At 48.2% G+C, this 15,877-nt stretch overlaps 1 protein-coding gene across 1 annotated transcript in view; it reads left to right on the plus strand.

Moving 5' to 3' along the window:
* Positions 1-15,877, plus strand: part of LOC123756213 (uncharacterized) — a 197,747-nt gene that overhangs the window by 134,419 nt on the left and 47,451 nt on the right. The window contains exon 3 of the mRNA XM_069336657.1: positions 15,358-15,512. Coding sequence (XP_069192758.1) covers positions 15,358-15,512 — 155 coding nt within the window. The remainder of the gene's footprint in view (positions 1-15,357; positions 15,513-15,877) is intronic.

Here is a 15,877-nt window from a genome sequence, read left to right on the forward strand (position 1 = left end):
CAACATGTCTTTTTTGTAAAAAAGTCTGGTTTCATGAATGGGTCCTATTACAATTATTACCCGTATTATCTTTGCACTGTACACGAACATTACGATTATTACCCGTATTATCTTTGCACTATACACGAACTGTTTCAACATTGCATACACTACACTATTCCCTTTCCTTTTTTCTTTTTTTTTTCTTTTCAGCTTCACTCTTAGGAATTTACTCTGTCCTAACAATATTCCTCGCACCGAAGCGCTGCTCCTTGAATGTGAGTCCTTTGACAGAGCAACCCTCTTCCCACATCTCACCCCCAGGATCCCAAGGGAAAGCAATTGGATCTATGCCTTCCAAGAACTGACCAAATGCTAGTTCATTCTTTATTTTCTTCTGAGCCCTCCTTTCCACATTGTGTCTTAACGGGCCCCACTTCCTGTGAGAATTTTGCTTTGCTTCCTGATCCAGACCTGTTTGTTCAGTAGTGGCATGGTCCCGAATTGCCACTTTTGTCCTGCATTGGATTCCTGAAGGAGCCTCACTTGACGAGTTCTCACTTAGCATAACCAAACTCTGCTGGTTGTATGTGTCTGATGTGCTAATGTCCATGTCCCCCCTGTCAGTGTGAGCCGAGATGTCTTCCACACCTCTAGACAATATCTGGTCAGCATCTTGCTCCGATGCCCCTCCTTGGCCTGTTATGCACTGGGTCGGATTTAGACCGAATGAGCCGACCCGGCAGCGTTTAAAGACGAATTCTGGTCCTTGAATGAAACATGTGGCCTGTTGCCCGAGGTGTCCCCGTGCTGGCGGACTGCTTCCTCATCCCTTTCGGATTCCTCACAGTCCCGAGCAAAATGACCCTCTTTCCCACACCTGTAGCACTGAACAGGTCGCCTAGGGGATGGGCTACGGCGATGCTGTGGTGACATAAGAGCAACTGTAAGGTGCCTCAAACTCTCACACACCTGGTCCAATCTCCCGTTGGTCTCTGAGATACCTGCTACCAAGGTGTCCAACTTCGCCTCCACGCCCCTGGAAGATAAAGGATGCGAGCCCGCACTCGATGGTCGGCAAGTGTTGATTCCAAAACCTGAAGAGCTGGTAGCCGGTGACGTGCCTGGGGAGCTGGGAAGGGCGAGTGTCGAGCGCCGAGAAGCGTCATTACTCCTGGGTGGCCGCTCATACTGGGAGTACCTTCCCACTGCATTCACTCGCACTGCTGGACCTTGGGGCACTCGGTGATGGGAGTCGTATCCTTTGGAACCTGAGGAACCGTGGATCGCTATGGCATTGTGCTGGAAGGTTTGGGCCCGATCGATAGCCTCCTCCATGGAGGAGTTCCTCGCATTGGAAATGTATCCTGCCAGACTCTTATCCTGTAATCCCTGGCCAAATCTCATTACTGCGATTTGTTCCACTTCCCATCGTGGCACATGTTTGTAGGCCCGATGAGCCAAGTGATGGGCCCTATCTGCCCAATCAGCGATATCCTCTTCTGGTTCCTGCTGAGCCTGGTTAAACTTCATCATGGCTACATCCAGAACTTCCCTATCGCCAAATCGCTTGATCATCTTATGCATCATGCGATTATAATCGATCGACGGTTCTCTGTCCAGTAAGTAATTGTAAAAATCACTTGCCTTACCCTTGAGGCACCACCCTAACTGTGTCAATAACATAGGTCCGCTCCAGTCCTTTTCCGAGGCATAAGACGTGAAACGGCGGTAGAAGGTGGCCCAATCTGACTTCCCGTCATAGTCCAACGCCTGAGGTGGCGTGCGGAAGGTCTCTTTCTGTTGGCGATAACCTGTCCGCCTGCTGCGGGATAGAGAGGCATCCGAATCGGAAGTCAGAGAGCTGTGTGACGAGTGTCGAGCTGTCCGTCTCCTTGATCGAGCCGATCGATGGCGGGAGGGGCTCCCCTGCCGAGTACCTTGCTGGCCACTAGCCCTGGAGTAAGCTGGTGACTGAGGTCGACGTCCACGTTGGCTGCTGCTGGCGGCACCCCTAGAGGAGTGGCGGGTTCCCGTTTCGCTGGACGAGGACGATGAACGACTTCCTGCCCCCTGACCTAAGGGCCCGGGGCCCTGTTGGGACGGGTCCACCTCAAACGATATAGCAGCCATCAACTCGGGTTTGGCCCGAAGGCGGTTGATATCATAAATGTTGTCCTCCGTGATCACGTGGCGATGCCGAAACTTGATAATGCGAGCGGCCAATTTATCTCCTACACCCGGTAGCAGCTGCAGCTCAGCAGCCGAAGCAGAGTTTATCTTGATTAGAGCCATTGTGCTGGTGTCGAAAGTTAAAGCTCTGATATATCGTGCCACACCTGGTAATAAGCCTTAGATCTGGGGCCAGGCACCTCACATGTATACAACAAAAAAAAAAAAAAAAAAAACACAAGACACCAATGGCCACACTTAAGGTTCCAATGTTCAGAGATAGGGATAAATGTTCCACAAGGAAAAATAAGCACTGCACAGTCAATAATGTAAATGATGGGGCCAGGTGGGTTTCAAGCAACATAAAACACTGCACACTTAATTGGTACCTAAATCCCTTGAGGCTTAGACAAAAACTGGGCACTTACTGCACTTGCAAAGCTGGAAAATCTGATATGGCAGGCACTTTGAGGAACTTTGACAAGCAATGTGCTTGATTTTCATAAGCACTGGGCTGAGGGTTCTCAAAAACACTTTTTTCAGGTGAACGTGTGGAACTGTGTGCAGGGCGGATCACCAGCCACCTTAAATCTGGTATGAACACAAACTCACTGGCTCACTTAATGTATCTCTTCCCCTTGAGCCGTTACTTCTGTAGAAAGCCTAGAACAGGTTACGTCTAGTTAACAGTAGAGATGAGAAAATAACAGACCTGTAGCAAGCACCCTGCAGAGCTGGGACCAGCGTCGCTGTAGTAAACACGCTGGAGACGGATGCGCTCGGGAACGACAGCCTGAAATCCTCCGCGAGCGGATTCGTAAACAATACAGGTCGGGTATGCTCATGAACGGTGGCCCGTATTCCGTGTGAATGGTGGTACTCGTCTCCCCTTCTTCAAAAAACTTGGGGGCCGCGGGAATCGGTGCTTGGGGGACAAGACAATAAAATGCAACAAATCCGGAGAAATAATCCGTATAAAACACTGATAACTGGAACTTATGGAGAATCTTGGGGGATTGCACGAGATGTGGAATAAAACATATGCACAAAAAAAACAGGGGTTGAAATATCTTGGGCACCGCTATTGAACAACAAACCGAAGAACATCTATGGTGCAACCAAAGCCAGTAATTCGAGACTGGAACCGTTGAACACTATCTAAGACGTCTTGACTGAAGTCGGCAGAACGATGATGCAGATATCTTGGCGAGGTCCTCTTGATCACCGCGTGGGAACGTTTACTCACTGCCCCAATGTAGAGGTGACCCACGTGTTACAACAATAGTACAGTAATATTTCACCTGGAACTGTCGTCGTAGGGAGAGGAAGGGCTGGTAGGGTAGGTGGAGCAAGTCTAGGCTCCTCAGGAAGGGTAGGACAGAGGGAGTCAATGCCTCTTAGGGGTCCTATGGGCACATATCCTAAGTGCCAGTGGTGCCGTGCAGGCGTCGTCCGCGTTGGGTTACATGCAGTTCAAATCTGGCCCACTCGGCCTGCGCGGGCTGCCGCGCGGGTAGGCCGTGCGCCGTCGTCGTCCACTAATCAGGGCACAGCCCTGCCTATACTGTAAAATGTCTCCTTGGCGGGCACTTTGAATGTGGTTCCCTCTACAGTCTGTCTAAACCACTAAGACCGGAATATACTTCCACAGTCCGTCTGAATTTCTCTGGGCATCCCCACCCAAGAGAAAAATCGTTGTAGCTGCCCGGCTACTCCTCTCGACGTCAAACGTCGCATCGGGACGGCTTCTGGAAATCTGGTGGACGCACACATGATCGTCATCAGGTAGGTATTTCCTCGTTTCGTCCGTGGCAACGGTCTCACCCCGTCGACCAACAGACGCTCGAATGCAGGCCCAAACGCAGGAACAGGGACCAACGGTATCGCGGGTTGGCTCTTCCCTGCCATCTGGCACAGTAAGCACGTCTTACAATAACGCCTCACATCGTCGTCCATACCTGGCCAGTAGAAATGATCCCTGATCCTTCGCAGCGTCTTAGTCACCCCCAGGTTACCTGCAGAGTCCACAGAGTGCGACAGATCCAACACTGCCGCTCTGCACCGGGCCGGCAACACTACCTGATGTCACGTACCTAGAGACTCTTCTCCGGCCTCCATCCTCACAGGCCTCCACTGTCTCATCAGCGTGCCGTCCTGTATGTAAAAATGAGTGGCACTCTCAGGACCAACACGTCCTCCTTTGGCCTCATGAATTAATTCGGGGAACTCTATCTGCTGCAACTCTCCAAGACGAGTGCGGTCCACTCCGAGAGAACTGGCGAGGGTCACCTGTAACTCACCATCCGGGCTGCCTTCGCCCTCCACTCGTTCTCCGGGTCCCACGAACAGGTGATCGATTCCCAGGCTGTCGGACGTCTCCTCAGCCCCATCAGGTTCACTCCCTCCGTGTCCGTCGCACCGCCTTGGGACCACAGCGCATACAGGGAACGCCACCACGGCAACTCCCTTCTCGTCCCCACAGGCGTCTAACACTCCGCCTTTCTCCTTATAGTGCTCCAAGCACTCCTCGCCCTTCACGAGATTCGGGAGGACACATCCTCCACATGCGTCATTTCCCAAGATGACTTGTGCCTCCATCTTGGGCATTAATGCACAGACCCCCACCACTAGGGTCTGGCAGCCATAATCAGAATTCAGAGTCACCTGGTGTAGGTGGTCACACTTGCCACCCCCACACTGGTACTCTCGTAACCCTCGGGGAACAGGGTTTTGCTCACCAGGGTAAAATCTGCCCCAGTGTCTCTCAATATCTTCACCGGGATGGGGTCTGCATCCCCCATCCTTACGGTTCCCTCACACACGAATGGGTGAACTCTTTTCTCCCCACTCAGTTCGGGTTCATCCCGCACCCTCTCGGCCATCTGATCCTCGACCCACACGAAAGCAACGTTCCCCCGCTGCTTAGGGCGTCTGCAGTCCCGCGAGAAGTGTCCGAATCCCCCACAATTGAAGCAGCGAAGCTTCCCCGTCGGAGACCATCCACCACCGCTCGCCCTGGCACCGCCTCCAGAGGCCGTGCTCCGTGTGTCTTCCTCGCGCCATCCATCGACTCCTTCGTCGCAGTAACAGCTCCTGAGCTCTCAGCTTGGGACTTCTTTACTGGCTCCACCGCACCCTTCGGTCCTCTGCTGTCTCCACTCGAGGGGTGGGACTTGGGAGAACTCGCTCCTGTCCTCCATCCGTCCGTCCTTCTATAATTTCTGCCATATTTGGAGTATACGGGCGGTCGGTGCTGTCCTTCTCGGCGCGGGCGCAAGGCTTCTTCCAGCATGTCAGCTCTGTCGGCTGCGGCCCTCAGGTCCTTTATGTCCGCCTCCTTTACTCTAACCCTGATCTCAGGAGAGAGTACGGACATAAACTTCTCCATGACCATAAGCCTCTTAACATCCTCAGCGGACTTCGCTCCTTCAGACTCCAGCCACTTCAGGAACTTCCTCTCCATGTCCCTCGCCGTCTCCGCATAAGATTTTCCTGGCGATCAGGTACATTCCCTGAACCTCTTCCTGTAGCATTCCGGCGTGAGCTTGAAAGAATGGAGCACAGCTCTCTTTACAGCATCGTAGTTGGTGCACTCCCTGAGGTCGAGCATGTTGTAGGCTTCACGAGCTTCGCCGGTGAGCCTACTCTGAACCGTCTCCGCCCACTCCGCCCTCGGCCACTTCTTCAAAGTAGCAACCCTTTCAAAGTGGTCGAAGAAACCTTCAGCTTCGTTTGGTACAAAGACCGGCAAATCTCGCTCCCTCACTCGGCGGTCTTCCTGCTGTGGCGGAACAGGTGGAGCTAGCCCTAGCTCAGCTCGCTTCAGCTCCACATCCTCTTTAGCTTCTATCTCCTGCTGTTTCAGCCTAGCTTCTAGCTCGCGCTCCTCTCGTCTTAGCTGTGCTTCTCGCTCTTGTTCCTCACGCTTCAGTTGCGCTTCCCGCTTCAACTGAGCTTGTTGCTCACGCTCCTCCTTGCGCAGTTGTGCCTCTCGGTCTTCTCTGCGCAGCTGTGCCTCTCGCTCTTCTCGTTTCAGCTGTGCCTCTCGCCCTTCTCTGCACAGCTGTGCCTCTCACTCTTCTCGCTTCAGCTGTGCCTCTCGCTCTTCTCTGCACAGCTGTGCCTCGCGTTCTTCTCGCCTCAGCTGTGCTTCCAGCTGCAGCTTCAATATTTCCAGCTTGACGCTGCGCCTGCTACCGCTGGATCCCCCCTGCTGCTTCCACCAATGCTCAGATGTTCTCCCATACTGGCAGGTGTTTGTGGCCGTTCCTTCCCCAAAGCTTCGTCTCGTGCCCTGAGCTGTGCCATGATCTCCAGTCTTCTCTCTCCCACTTTGGAAGATCTCAGTTTTATCCCAAAGTGGTCAGCTATCGATTGTAGCTGTGCCTTGATGCACTCCTCCAACACCTGCTCATCTCTAGTGTCAATGAACCTTGTTACCTTATTATCCTCCAATTTGTGCTATGAGTGATAACCTGTACTTGATACCTAATACCACTGCAAAGTACCACAACTGCAACCTTTATCTTGATCGTTATCCTGGCAAAGTCGCCGTGTGTCGGGGTTCACTATACGAGGGTGAGCAACATTATACAAGATGTCCTCTCAACGGTCGCACTACTAGCGATAACTGTTACTCACCGTAGCCCTGCGGGTCTTCACTCCATCCTCGCGGCGCCACTGTACGCCAGGAGAGTACCCCAGTCGATCCCCAACCGGCCTTAGTAGTTAGAGATGAGTGGAGACACAGTTTGATCTTTCAACTGTGTGCCCGCCCCGGCAAGGGCTCTACTATTAACCACAAGGTCGCCAACTGGTGTTTCCTGTGTCCAGTAACACGTCAGTGGTTTCGTGGAATTGTGGTAACAGCGGCAAGAACACACTCAATAGATCTGATATCAGGCAGGTATGTATCAATCACTCTCACCTTTGTAATAGTTAGGTAGCAGCAAGAATTATGGAGGGTTAATACAAACGAGAAGGAATTTTGTATTTTACTTAAAACCCAAGAGATCATATTCATATACCCACAGGCGAACAAGTACAAGCAGGAGACGCTCTCTCTCTCCACATATAATTTGGGCACACTATATGGCAGCACGCTCTCCCCCTCGCGTCAAATGTCAAAATTAGCTGAGCGATTCTCACCACGCGAATGTTAGTTCATCTGTTTGTCTGCCGTGAGACGCCTGTTTCTTTAAATTCTCAACTATCACTGTATTAACACACAACATGATTACTGCTATAATGGCAATAGAACGCAGATGATTCACTGCACTGATCTTGAGCTCAATCACATATTTCTATATTAATGAATAATATTCACTATCATGGCGTAACACACTGTACTTCATATAATGATAACGAATGCTACAAGATATAGTACTGGAGTTCTCAGTAATTCCTTTCGTAGGCGAATATTCAATTGATCACTGCACACATGAGAAATTATTCAACACACAAGCATGTATATATATAGATAAATCATAGATATCAATAATAGTAATAATATCAATACTGGGCACATAGCCTAACACCAATAACTGGTTCACTTTATATATATATATATATTCTCTGGCATAAGTTATACCATAAATGTCACCTGAAAGAATTCATCAACTAACACAGCAAACTCTTCAATAATAACACAGGTGTATCCACACACCGCAAATATCCTGTGAGAGCTTTCTACAGCCCCACTTCTCACAGTTGTGTCCTACCGTGACATAGACCTAGGTGAGATTTGCTCACGACATGAAAAATACTCGGGCTAAACATATAGCTGACTAAGGGGAATTGGGAATGAAACTAGAATCACCTACTTCCACCTACCCTCCGGTGAGAGTTGAGTTGTAGCTCCTGATCCAGGCTCTCGCCTCGTGTAGGGAACGCCCCCACACACACCCTATCGTGTCCTCCAGGAACCCAATCAACGTCCCAAAATAAACGCGTCGTCTCCGTGTTCTGTCCTCTGCGGGTCCGTGCTCCTCCTCCACGTCTTGTATGGTTGGAGTCGGTCTCCCGGCCGTCAACTTCTCCTCCCAACTACGGCTGCCAGCCTACGTCTCGGCTGCAGTCGTACGGATTCCCAAATAGTATCTTCTTTCACTGCTTCCCAGTGGATTGGCCTAGCCGCAACGTCGTCACTGTGAAGCTATCAGACGTCCCAGACGATACTGCCTAGACTTCACCTGCACAGCACCCGACCCTGGAGCACTTGATGCTCAATATTCCATCAATTCTCTCTTTGGTCCATACATGGAATAAAGGAAGACCTCTCGGCGTACTTGCAGACTACGGGTGATGCGTAAGATCCACAAGAGTGGCGTATTACTGTCAGATTGACAGGATCAACCTTCACACATCCGTCCACCTTGACGTGTCGTGTCAGACTGATGGCGCCGCCTTGGCACTATGACCGGACCCCCCTTCCTTCGTGACGTCATACTTGCCAAGGGAGGTTTTCATTGGCTCCCTGTGCCACATCGCTGTCGGTGACCAATCTGGTGCCACTGACGTCACACAGTTTTGGCGGCAAAACGGAGGAGCCCGTGCCATATTGGCTTCCTAAAGGGCCTATACCACAGGCCAAAATACTTTTCTTTCACGAATTTCTCGCCAACACGAGAACACTACACTCTCCCACATATATCAAACTGATGCCTGGGACGTAGAGAACGCTCGGGTAAAGTGGACATGACTCTTACAGCAGGCGTGGCAGAAATATATGGGGGGGAACACCGTCACACGTTTCGTCTTGGGCCACTGATCATTGCTTCAAGTTCTCTACTACTAACACTTGTGCCATGTCTTTTACTCGGAAACGGGTCGTTCTTCGTCACTTTATGGTCATCCCCTTGAGTACAAAGATTCCGTGAAGCTTTTGGGGTTATTCCTTGACACTCGTTTGTCTTGGTCTTACCATATCTCTTACCTCCTTGTTGAGTGCTCTAAGGCCCTTACCCTCCGTCGGGTATTGTCCCATACTTCTTGGGGAGCGGATAGGCGCACTCTCCTTGCGTTACATTCCTCTCTCGTCCTGTCTAAGCCCGATGTTGCCCTGCTTACTCATCTGCTTCTCCTTCTACTCTTCGCCGTCTTGATGCTTTGCACCATACTGGGTTGCGCCTCAGTTCTGGTGCCTTTCGTTCGACTCCCGTCTTTAGCTTGTATGTTGACACTTGTATGTTCCTGTCTCTCCAGGACCGCCGTGATTGCTACTGTCTTCGCTATCTTGCGTGGTCCTTACAACATCCTTCCTCTCGCCTCTGTCGTGCTTTAACTTTTACCCCTCCTGCGGTTCCTGTTCCTCTTCACCACCTCCCTCTTTCTGTCCGGTTTTCTCGCTTACAGGATTCTCTTTCCGTTCGTGTTTCTAATGTTTCTCCTCGTGTTGTTCCTTCTTTGCCCCCGTGGAGAGTCCCCCTTCCGCAGTTTTGTACATCCTTGACCCGTATCACTAAAGCTTTTACCCTTCCTACGGTTCTAAAATGCCTTTTCCTTGAGCACTTTTCTTCTCACTCCCGCTCCATTTCTGTCTTCACCGATGGGTTTAAGTCTGCGAACGGTGTTGGCTACTCTGTTGTTTTTCCTGATCGCACTTATATGTGTCGCTTACCTCCGGAGACTAGCATCTTTACAGTGGAGCTTTATGCTACTCTCTATGCTCTTCGTCTCCTGCTTTCTCGTTGTCAGTCTTCCTTTGTAGTTGTTGTTGACTCGCGTAATGCCCTCATGGCTCTCGGGTCCTTTAATCCGGTTCATCCAGTAGTTGTCGAGATCTAGCATTGGCTGTTTCTTGTTCACAGTAAATTTAAGTCGGTTGAGTTTTGTTGGGTTCCCAGCCATATTGGTGTGTCTTTAAATGAGCATGCGGATGCTGCCGCCAAGGAAGCTGTTCGCTCTTGTCCCATCTCTCGTAAAGGTATTCCATATTCCGACTTTTACCCGGTTATCCATTCCTCCGTCCTTACCCGTTGGCAGGCTTCTTGGTCGTCTGTTACTGATAACAAACTACGTACTCTTAAATGTTGTGTTTCCTCGTGGCCGTCCTCCTACCACCGTAACCGGGGATGGGAAACAGCTCTGGCGAGGTAGGGTATTGGCCATACTCGCTTAACCCATGGTCACTTGATGGAGCGCCGCCCTGCTCCTTATTATCCTAATTGCATTGTCCCTCTTACGGTCGTGCATGTCCTTCTTGAATGTCCTGACTTCCAGGACAAGTGTGTGTGTCTTGCTTTCCGACCGCCCCTCGCGGTCGCCTGTCCCTCAATAGAATTCTTGGTGACTCGGATACTTTTGATATCATTCGCCTTATGCGTTTTTGTTCTCTTATTGGCATCCTTGGTGATATTTTGCGCCCTCTGATTATTCCGCACATTTGATGGTGCTACATAGCCTTCCCGGTTTGGTGCCTTCTTTTGATAATTACTTACTTACTTACTTACTACTGCATAATCTTAAATATCTGAATTATCTATAACACAAAAAAAGGCCACTAAAACCAGAGCTGGGCGACAACACGTCCACCCGTCTAGGAAGCTCAAAAACTAGTGACGGCTCAGGCAGAGCAGGGCCGCTCAACACACTATTTCTACATCTGCAAGTCAACCAACTCTTTTTCCTTCAAATCTCTCAAGTTTATATCAAACCATTTATCAATCTATTAGGCCTAAATCATTACAGTAAGGAATAAACAACCTTACATTAAAATACATATCAATGAATCAATACATAAGAAAATATATATCATGATAAATAAATAAGTCAACAGAGAAGTCATATCTGCAGGACATGGTAACACTGGTTGGAGACAGTACGCCGAGGGGGTAAGGGGGAGGGGGTGGTAAGGGAGAATTTCAAAACGTTACCGGTTAGCCGTTATACATAAGAATAGATGAAATTAAGTAAAGCATCATATACCAACATAAGTACAAAACCCTTGCCTCTGTGGTATACATCTCACAGTTCTAGAATATAAATTACTAACATGACAAGAGGACAATACAATGAACCGTAATGAAATTGATATATCACAGTATACATGCTCGCCATACATTAAAAAATGCCCACCTGCGAATTTCGTCTTGCAGGTGACGTATGAAATTTCCTGGTGGTCCTTTCGGCATTTTTTATCTCTTTGTAGGTTGTCTTCGATTTCTGATTGGGTTGTTTTGTCCTTTCTCTCGTAGTTGTTTCAGGCCCTCAGCTTATTCCAAATACGGCATATACAAATATTGTGCGGCACTGGCAGAGCTGCAGCTTGCATTTGGGGTGGATGTCACTTCTGCTCCTCTCTGCAAGCTTTTTCAGGCGTTGTTTTACCTGAAGCCTGCTCATGTGCCACCAAAGGCGTCCTGGTCGTTGGACCAGATGATCTCTTTTCTCTCTTTACCTCGGTTTGTGGTGTGGCCTTCTCGGTTTAGGACTGTTTTTCTAAGGCTCTTTTCTTGTTGGTATTGGCCTCTGAGGGTCGGGTCAAGGAGCTTCATGCTCTCCTCTGGCACAGGGGTTTCTGTTATTTTGGTCCTGGTGGTCGTTTCGTTCGTTTGCAGCCGTCCCCTTTTCTGGTGAAGAATGAGTCTGCTGCTTTCCGAAGGGGTCCTTGGGTTGTTGATGCTCTGTTGGTTCGGCCGAAGGTGCATCATGTTTTGTGTCCGGTTGCGGCTCTTCGTCGTTTTTTCATGCCGCGGCCTCCGTAGCAGTGCACACGCTTTGGGAGGACCAGTTTCCCTTCTTCCCTGTTCCTTGGTGCGGGTCTCCCAGGTCGCCTGCAGGATTATTCGGTCCAGCCAGCCTGCGGTCTATCACCGTACCCATGACGTTCGTAAGTTTGTGACTTTGGCTTCTCTTTTTTGGTAATATGTCCTGGGCTGACACGAGGCTTTTGGAAGTCGAACAGGGTCCTGGACGCACGGTCCCTCGTTAATGGTCCTGTCCCTTCTCGGGTGTGTGTAGCCTTGGGTTGCAGGTTGCAGCCAGTTGTATCGACTTCGAGTTGAGGAGCAAGTAACAGCCGCCTCCCGGGTAAACCCCTTTTCTTCTTTACCTTTGGTTAGGTAGCTCCTGGGAGCCGAAGGGGCTCTCCACAGAAAGCAAGTGTTGAATGTAATGAAACACCATTTTCTGAGTGAGACTCAGAGGCTTCCCTTGCATCCCTCCGTCCCTCCGGTCTTTTTTTTTTTTTGCATTATTGATATTCAGTTTCTAAACTGAGGAGAGTTGCCATCGTGGAGTCTAGAACCCCCCGACCCCTTCCCGGGAAAGAGGGAGGGGGGGGGGGGTGCGCAGATGGATGCACAGCAGTTGTGGTGACGTCTATATTTGTTTCCTTGTTTTTGATTGGGGAGTTCTGTTTGCTATAGTTCGGCTTTCGGTTTGCAATTTTTGACCAGCCGCAATTTGTTTTGGAACTCCTACCTCTCTGGGTACCTGACCTGGTACATGGCAGACAAAGACTGCTTCTAATTACACCGGGGTGTCTTTAGGTCATTGCCTCTCGTGTCTCTTCTTTAAGGGGCAGGATTCTGGCTCTAGTCCCCAGTAGGCCTAGAACTCCATCGATTGATTGTTGCCACGGTCTAATATATACACATCAACCCGGTTTAGCTCTGGGGAGCCTTCGGGCAAATTTATCTACCTTATTAATTGATTCTATAGACCGTAGATCCACCAGAGCGTAGAGGCATCGAGTAGTTCCTCACAGGTTCAAGAGGTCAAAGTCGACTTCCTTGCTGGTGAGCGTATCTCTCCACAGCACCGTCAGTTCATACACTCATCACCAAGTGCTGCTCCTTTACCAGGTGTTCCTCTCTGGATGTTAGGTTGATACTGATATTACCTGGCCTACCCAGACAAATGCACTTCCGTATACTGATCCACCGCCTCTCACGTAGCTGCGTCATATGGACAAACGGTTGTTGAACTGCACAGGACCAGGACTGCTACCAATACTTCTTCATACAGCTCCACGTCGTGCACGGCCCACAGGTTGTCCTAGAACCCCCTAGCGCCGCTCCTCGAAGTACCCAGGTTCGTCATCGTTACCAAGACTGCTGTTAATCTTCACCATCCAGCTTTTCCTTAATACTCCCTCAGAAGTTGACAGGCCACCCTCTTCGTTAACGCACGGTTGCTGATAGAATTCTACCTCACTAGAGGCCTATACCTCTTCAGAACGGATAATCGCTTGAGCTCATCTCCGATCAGCAGGAACCTTGGTAGGGAGTGACTTGATTTCCCGCATTCCTCCGCTGGATGCCTGACGTCACGCTACGTCACACCCGGGGGCACTACGTCATTGGTCAACCTGGCCCAGCCCTTGCCGCCTACCAATCATGCCACACCTGGCCTTGTACCCAGCAATTCCCTGTACGCTTGGACTCGCCTCCGAGCGTGATCTCCCCTCCCGATCCGCTCCCACCGCCATCTTAATATGGAGGAGACGTCTCATAGCCTCATCCCAATTAAACTAAAATTGATGTTCGCCGCATCTTCCATCCTTTCAAGTATCACAAATCAACTAAAACTTCTAGATATGTACAGATAGGGAAATATGACTCTTATATGCGGTAATAGTGGAATTCAGGCTGAACTCCGTAACATAGGTTAGTAAATTTTCATCACGCATTAGTTCAAGTATTCTCTTTTGTCATATCTAATGAAACATCCTTATTATTATCTATTACTGGTCTAGCAAAGGCTGCCAAGATGTAATGGTACCCATAGAAATTTCATTTCAAATTTACTTTCTTTATCAGCTTAAACATTTATTTGAATATCACTGACAATTGTATTGATGTTACTACTATGGTCATTCAATACCAGGAGTGCTCTCTGCGAGCCACAGTATACAATTCCACTTCCATGGTCATTTAAATATTTATTGGCAAGGTGTATTCCTTGCAAGATCGGTTTGAGTCATACTAGCCCGCACAGTCTCCGTGGTGTAGTAGTAAGACACTCGCCTGGCGTTCCGCGAGCGCTTTGTCATGGGTTCGTATCCTGGCCGGGGAGGATTTACTGGGCGCAATTCCTTAACTGTAGTCTCTGTTTAACGCAACAGTAAAATGTGTACTTCGTTGTAACAACGATTCTTTGCGGCGGGGATCGTATTTCAAGGACCTGCCAGAAACGCTACGCGTATTAGTGGCTTTACAAGAATGTAATGTAACACATTGACACGCTTAATTGCTGTATGTATGAAAGAAGATGGTTTAAATATATTATATGCACATCCGGTACATCTTCCACCTTCTTCTACTGAACCGTCGGTATAGCACTGATACATATCGTTAACCATAACCTGAGCACTCTCAGTGACGCTTCTCAGTGTAAACTTTTATAATTATGTGGAATGTAAACTATCTTTCTTGGGTATATGTGCGGAATTATCTGATAGATCCCATGTATGCCGTGGATTAATTGGTTGATTAATCATTAATTGAGTTGGGTACGTATTTAATATTTTGATGGAGTTGGCTACCCTGTAAAACCAAATTTCGTAAACATATGTCCCTCTTCTACTATAAACCTCAGGCGAATGTAGCATATTAGAAACTTTACAGTGAAATTTGTTATACTTCCGAGATCTACTCAATACCGTCACGCCGAAAACTGTGCCAAAAGACAGAATTCTCTCAATTATGGTACGTAATTTTTAACTCATCTCTCATATTAGCTATTCTCGTGGAATTTGGAGGCCAAAAAATTATTCTCATACCTTCATTTAGCAAAGTCTCAAAGGATTTTTATACCTATATCTCTATATAATGTGAGATGTAGAGCTTTGTAGTGAATCACAGAGCGGATAAATGATGTATAGAACATTCTAGCAAGATAAACAATAATAATAATAATAATACCACTCCACCATTGATTGTTTTTAAGTGGTGGTGGTGGAATGGTATTAGAACTCTATTGCCAGTTGGACGAACCCTGGTTGTCCAGTTTGAATCCTTGAGTGGTTATAGAGTTTATAGTGCTATAGGAATTAAAACTTTTGACACATACGGTCATTTATGTCCCAGTCCTTTCTGATTTTTAAACTTCAAGTATACTTAAATAAGTTGTACTGGATTAAAATAATGTCTCAATGTGAGGGGCTGTAATTTGAGAAGTGTATCTCTGTGTGGATGTACCAGTGACTGAGAGAGATGTACATAATACCATGATGCTGAACTAATACTGGTGTCCCCATGACAGAGCTGGTGCCAAGGAAGGGAGACTTACATGTACAGTGCTGCAACGGACAGCTCTCCAGAGCCATCCCCTTCACTCTCAAGATGTTTGTCTGGCAACACATTTCCGTCTCTCTCAACCTGGAGACCGGCATCTTGCACGTTATATATGATAATATGGTATTCTGTCCTACTATACTGATTTTGTATATAATAATAATTATTTCCGATTCTTCACCTCTTTCATTTTCTGATTGTTTTACTATTTTTTGTTTTATCTACCCTGTATGGTTCTTTTTCTTGGCATCATTATTTTAACAATAAATGTTGTTATTACTGAATATTGCAAAATACTTTGGTGAAGAGCAGACATCATTGTAGATAATGTTCCGCCTATTAGAACATCATCAGCTCTTGACTTTATAAAGTTTTGAGCAAGAGTTATATGTTATTTTTATTGGTTTCAGGTGGTAGGTCATATACAATATTCAGAAAGAAAACTAAGAAATTGCTAATGCAGTTTTTCGTCTTTTTAATATACAGTT

This window comes from Procambarus clarkii, chromosome 36 (assembly GCF_040958095.1).
Source record: "Procambarus clarkii isolate CNS0578487 chromosome 36, FALCON_Pclarkii_2.0, whole genome shotgun sequence".
Taxonomy (NCBI): Eukaryota; Metazoa; Arthropoda; class Malacostraca; order Decapoda; family Cambaridae; genus Procambarus; species Procambarus clarkii.